This window comes from Enhydra lutris, unplaced genomic scaffold (assembly GCF_002288905.1).
Source record: "Enhydra lutris kenyoni isolate GAN:26980312 unplaced genomic scaffold, ASM228890v2 scaffoldscaffold27, whole genome shotgun sequence".
Lineage (NCBI taxonomy): Eukaryota > Metazoa > Chordata > Mammalia > Carnivora > Mustelidae > Enhydra > Enhydra lutris.
The window spans coordinates 12,845,005-12,851,236 of record NW_019154111.1 but is presented as its reverse complement, the minus strand read 5'-3'; the positions used below and the strand labels follow the sequence as shown (position 1 = coordinate 12,851,236).

Below are 6,232 nucleotides of genomic sequence, written 5' to 3'. Positions count from 1 at the left end.
TTAAGATTTTATTTATTTATTTGACAGAGAGACAGAGCACAAACAGGGGGAGCTGCAGGCAGAGGGAGAAGCAGCCCCCCGCTGAGCAGGGAGCCCGTTGTAGGGCTCTATCCCAGGACCCTGGGATCATGACCTGAGCAGAGGCTTAACCAACTGAGCCACCCAGGCACCCCCAGAAGATTAAATCTTTAAAAATGGTTTTCTTTGGGGGCACCTGGGTGGCTCAGTGGGTTAAAGCCTCTGCCTTCTGCTCAGGTCATGATCCCAGGGTCCTGGGATCGAGCCCCGCATCGAGCTCTCTGCTCAGCAGGGAGCCTGCTTCCTCCTCTCTCCCTCTCTGCCTGCCTCTCTGCCTACTTGTGATCTCTGTCTGTCAAATACATAAATAAAACCTTTAAAAAAAAAAGTGGTTTTCTTTGGATAAGTCCTGAGTGTAGTCCTTTTTACTCGACCGTTCTCTGGACTGGGAGTTCCTGCTCTGAAGCTGTCCTGTCACCCTAAGACTGGGCCACCTCAATCACCCTATCTCTAGGAGGGACAGCTGTGCAACCTCAGAAGGCAGGTTTCATCCATGAGTACAGAAACCATTTATCGAGCCCCCGCTGATTGCTGAGGACTCAAAGGTGGAGACTCCATCCCTCAAGGACTTGACAGTCCTCCCGAAGACAAAACAGGCAAACCGTGTTGGTGGCCACGACCACTGCCTCCATGGAGGCCAGTGCAGAGTGCTCGGGACCCCCAGAGAAGAGAGACTAAGGCCAAGGAAGGAGGGACTGCCACTGAATGTGACTGTGGAAGGATGACTAGGAGCCCATTCAAGGAACGAGTCCCGGCCCATCATTCCAGGCAGAAGCCGTGGTCATGCGCAGATCACGGGGACTCCGCCAGGTCCTTCACCTGATTGGAGTGTAAAAGAGGTGACTATTTGCGGTCACTAGGCTGACCTGAATGACAGGGGCTGACATGACGGTTTAAATCCTGCAAGGAGATTTGGACCTGATACCCCGTGGGCCACTGAAGACTTGTAAAAGAAGGCAACAGGATCAGTTTGTTCAGAAGATTGTTCTGGTTACAGCAGTGGCAGCCAATAGATATTTCTGCATTTGCCTCTTTCTCCATTTTATCCTGCAGCAAATCTTCCATGATATCAAAACTTGTAACAACAGTGTTGGACGTGACTCCGCATCATAGGAAACGAGAACATACCATTAACCAGAAATGAAACTAGACAATTCCTTAAGTCTCTACCCACACCCTCCCCTGCAGCCCCCTAGCCCAGGATGGTGGTTCACCATGAGGAGGTCTCCTTGCTCACAGCGGTCCCTGTGTTTATCAGGGGGTGCAGCTTGTTCCCCAAGTTGGGAGCTTTGCTTCTAGTTTAGTTGCCGTTTGCCAGCATGTGGCTTCTTTGAGGAGGACACAGGTGTCCAGGCTCTGCAGGGGGCCTTCTGCGTCGTGGCTTCATGAGTTTTGCCTCGCCTCTGGTGACCAGAAGAGAGGACGAAAGCGAAGGTGACTGTGAATACGCTGGGGCAGTGGACAGGGCCGTGTGGTCCTCACACACACTGAGGCCTTGCCTGGGGTTTATAGGCCGGGGACCAGGGCCCGGGCTCACAGTGCTGAGGCCAGGAAGAGACTCCCTTGGCCTGCTGTCCTTCCGGCGCATCGTGTACCTCACGCTATGGGAAACAACGTGAACCAGAGCCACGCTTGGCCCTGAAGTAGCCCTCTGTCAAACAGGAAGGCCTAGCCACATGGGTTTGCTGGCCCCGCCAGTGGATGAACACCTGTCCCGTGTTCCCTGAGCACCCAGCACCCAAGGGAGGCTGCTGTCCATATTGCCAGAGGCAGGGGTGGGGCCAGCCTCCAACACGAGGGACAACAGAATCTGCTTTTTTGTAAAAGAGCATTTTCTTCTTTGGTTCTTGTTTGCATTAGAAAATATTCTGATAAGGGACGCCTGGGTGGCTCAGTGGGTTAAGCCGCTGCCTTCGGCTCAGGTCATGATCCCAGCGTCCTGGGATCGAGTCCCACATCGGGCTTCTTGCTCAGCAGGGAGCCTGCTTCTCCCTCTGCCTCTGCCTGCCACTCTATCTGCTTGTGCTCACTCTCGCGCTCTCTCTCTCTCTCTCTGACAAATAAATAAATAAAAATCTTTAAAAAAAAAAAGAAAATATTCTGATAAAACATCTTTTTAAAATTAATTTTTATTTTCCACAAAGTGATATATAGCTTTACATCTCAAAGAGGACTAAAGTGCCTTTAAAAAAAAAAAAAAAAGATTATACCCTAGAGGCAATACTTTCTGCTTGTTCTTTCTGGTGTGTATCTTTACTGCTCTAAAAGTCTTAAATCATTATTTCTTGAGTGGTGACATTATTGCAGTTTCTTGATAACCCACTTGTATGTTTATATTATTATAACTTACATTAAAAACTGTCCACTGCTAAGACAAGGATATTATCACTGTTACTATTTGCTTTTTCCCTTCTGTGTTTTAGATCATAGTCACTGCTTCTGCCTGCTTCTGGAAAACCCCTGTCAGTACTTGTCCCCGGGTGCTTGTGCCAGTGTCCCCTCTCTGCGCTCTCAGACCCACTGCAGAATTCTGGTCCGGGGCCCCTCAGCCCACCCCACTGCTCTTCCCATGGGCTTTCGGTCTCCTTGATTCCCATGCTGCCTCTTTATGGTTTTCCCTCTTGCTGTGGAGCTCACCCTTCAGCGCTCCCCGAGAAAGCGTGCGCGGGTGGCCAGTTTTCCCCACCCCATCCAGGTCTGAAGATGCCTTTCTTCTGCTGTCACACTCAGTTGGGAGGGGTGTCATTTCATGGGCTGGGAACAGTGCTAGCGGGAAAGCACTTCTCAGACACTTGAAGGCATCTGCTTTGATGCCTTCTTGAAGGAAACTGCTCCCAGCTTCCAGGCTTGCTTTTTTTTTTTTTTTAAGATTTTATTTATTTATTTGAGAGAGAGCACATGAGCAAGGAGAAGGTCAGAGAGAGAAGCAGACTCCCCGTGGAGCTGGGAGTCCGATGCGGGACTCAGTCCCGGGACTCCAGGATCATGACCTGAGCCGAAGGCAGTTGTCCAACCAACTGAGCCACCCAGGCGTCCCCAGGCTTGCTTTTGAGAAGTCCCACAATATTCCAACTCCCAGTTCTTTGTACAGGGCCTTTTTTTTCTTTTTTTCTTTCTGGACTCTTTTAGGATCTTTGCTTTATCCCCAGTGTTCTGAAATTTTGCAGTGATGTGTGTTAGTGTCTTGATCTTTTGTCATCTTGTCTCCTGGGCATCTAACAATGTGTCTGATAATTCCCTACCTTCTGGGTTTTTTTGTTTTTGTTTTTACTGTCTCTGAAACTCTGTTTTATCAGTGGTTGGACCCCTTCCGTCTCATACTTTTCTCTCCTTCTTTCCATCTTTGAATCCTACTCTCTGAGAAATTTCCATGACTTTATCTTCTGCTTTCATTGGATTATATTTCATCATTAGATTTTTTACTTTAAAGTTTTTCTCCTATTCCTTTTTAAGAAAAGCATCCCATTTTTATGATACAAATCTCTTCTCTGAGGATATCAGGGTTCTGGAGCTTTCATTTTCTTCTCCCACCCCCACCGTTGTCTGCAACCTTGTGTCAGGGAGCGCGGGCCACAGCTGGGCCATCTGTAGGCCTCGGGGTAAGCTCTGGCACAGCAGGCTGGAGTTTTCAGTGTCTTCCCCCCCATTACCCCACCCAACAGGTATCACTGGGGTCTTTTCCAGCCTCTCCAGGTCAGCTTCTCAGAACAGTGGATGAACTTCAGATGTCCTGTCAACAAAGGGCAGGGTTTCTGGGTGTTGGGATTGGTGTAGTACAGTTGAATACACACACGCTTAACCAATTCCTGTTTTCAGCCTCGTCAATTTCTGCATAGTGAGGCCTATGTCCAGCGCCCTCCGTGGGCGCAGGACTTGCTACTTCCATTTCTCTGATAAGTCAGAACCACTTTACATCTTCCAAAAACCTGTTGACATCCCTCATTTATATCCTTCTTCCCACTGAATTACAATTTCAGTTTTAAGAGGAAGAGGAGCTGGATAATAGGCATTTATTCTGCCTCACTTAACGCAAATCCCATTTTTTCTTCAGTATGTCATATAGAACTATGAACTTTTCTTTCTTAGGAAGGACTGCCCTTTTCTGAGATTATGTGCTTCTCCCTCCCTTTGTGTGAAAACCATCCTTTCTATGTGAAATAATAGTGTTATTAGGAAACAGTTGGGTCTTTTTAAGTTGACCCCAAAATGTATTTTTAAATTTTACTGGTCTGTGAATCTAACATCAAGAAAACAATACCCTAGGCTTTTGCTTTTTTTTTTTTTTTTTTTTTTTTTTTTTTGAGAGTGGTGGGAGGGCAGAGGGAGAGGAAGAGAGAGAATCTTAAGCAGGCTCCATGTCCAGTGTGAACACTTCGCACCCGACATGGGGCTCAGTCTCATGACCCTGACTGAGATCATGACCCGAGCCGAAATCAGGAGTCGGATGCTTAACTGACTGAGCCACCCAGGAGTCCCCCCAACCCCTTTTTTTAATAAGCAAACACTGAAGGGAGAGGCAGTGGCCAAGAAAATAGGACAGGATTGAGGGAGGTGTTTTTTTCACGCTGAGAGAAACTTGAGCATAGGCAGGCAGAAGACTAAAGAATTCAGTAGCAGAACATCAAAGAAAATTAATGGCAGCCTTTCCCAGTGGAAGGAGGCAGTCGGGAGGGCTGGGCTGGGGAGGAGGGTTCACACCTGACCAGCCCTGCTTCCTAAAATGAGAGGCAGGCAGGCTCATCTCCCGGCAAGTTGGGGAGGCCCTGCTCTGGGTCCCATTTCCACAGTTTCTTCGCATTTTCTTTCCTGACAGTCCGTTTTAAGAATGACAGTGGGTAAGAGGAGGGATATATTTGTGCTTGGACAGTGGTGGGCGATTACATGAGGCTGAGCAGCGGTACCCTGAAGGGCTGGGGCTGGTTGCCCTGTCCAGGCAGCATCTGGGAAGCTGAGCCCGATCCCCACCAACCATCTCCCCTTTGTCTCCCCAGGACTGGTCCAGATCCCCGTGAGCATGTACCAGACTGTGGTAACCAGCCTCGCCCAGGGCAATGGGCCGGTGCAGGTGGCCATGGCCCCTGTTACCACCCGGATATCGGACAGCACAGTCACCATGGACGGCCAGGCTGTGGAGGTGGTGACGTTGGAACAGTGACATGCAGCCGTACCATGGCATCGTTTTCTAGTCTACTTCAAAATTTTTTACACGTTTGCAGAGGTGCAATCAAATGGAATTAAGTCTCTCGACTTCGGAAGAAAAGTTTTGTTAACCTTTTTTTTAAAAAGGAAGAAAGGCAGTGGGTTTTGGAATTGCATTTTTTAAAGCACCACTCTTGATTTTCTGAGATTGGTGGAATAAGATACTGTGTTGTCAATTTCACCATCCCGAAAAAGCCAAATTGTGGCAGGACTTCTTTCTGCAGAAACATGTGTGTATACTTACGTGTGTGTATGTGTGAGTGTGAATATATGTATATGTGTACATATGGATATACACATTTACATATATATAAAGTATATATATGTATGTATGTATGTATGTATGTATATGTATATATATACATATATATATATATGTATATGAAACCCGCATGGAATTATCTGTATGAAATCAAGGTGAGCTGTGGAAAAAAATAATTCACCCAGTTTAGTGGGTGTAGGGTACGTGGCCAGACACAGTCACCCGGTTTTTGTTCATAGCAGGGTCATGCGTTGAGCTACTGACAAACTCAGGCGGAGGTGACCATGCCCTTCACCAAAGCTGCCTCCCAGTGGCCACCCAGAACTCTCCCTGCTGGACTCACCTGAGGAAGGAGGTTCCAGAATGGGGTGGGGTCCAGAAATTGTGTTTGCAAGGTCCAAGGGCCTCGTGGCCTGGCAGCTGAGATGCTCCTTGGGCTGGCCCAGGTGCTGACCTTGCCACAGGCAGGTGAATGTCCTTAAAGCTCCAGGCAGGGACAGGAGGGATTTCTCCAGCCTCCCATCTCCTCCCCTTCCCAGGAAGCCTTCTTGATCTCATGACTATTAAAATGTTGCTTTGGTTTTAAGGTCAGTCCTGAATTGGTCATGTATATGAACTGAAGGTAACGGAAGTATTAAGGGTTTGAGGAGCACGTGCGCGTTAAGGGTGCTTGTGGGCGTGTGCTTGGAGGGG

General features: G+C 48.2%; 1 protein-coding gene across 6 annotated transcripts in view; it reads left to right on the top strand.

The window, feature by feature from the left end:
• Nucleotides 1-5,615, top strand: part of LOC111151940 (nuclear respiratory factor 1) — a 146,533-nt gene extending 140,918 nt beyond the window's left edge. For 3 of the 6 annotated variants that reach the window (XM_022510171.1, XM_022510175.1, XM_022510174.1), the window contains exon 12: nt 5,070-5,233. In XM_022510171.1, the coding sequence (XP_022365879.1) occupies nt 5,070-5,233 (164 nt within the window). Of the gene's footprint in view, nt 1-5,069 lie in introns of all 6 variants that reach the window. The other 3 variants (XM_022510176.1, XM_022510173.1, XM_022510178.1) reach the window with 2 other exon arrangements.
• Nucleotides 5,616-6,232: the final 617 nt, after the last annotated feature.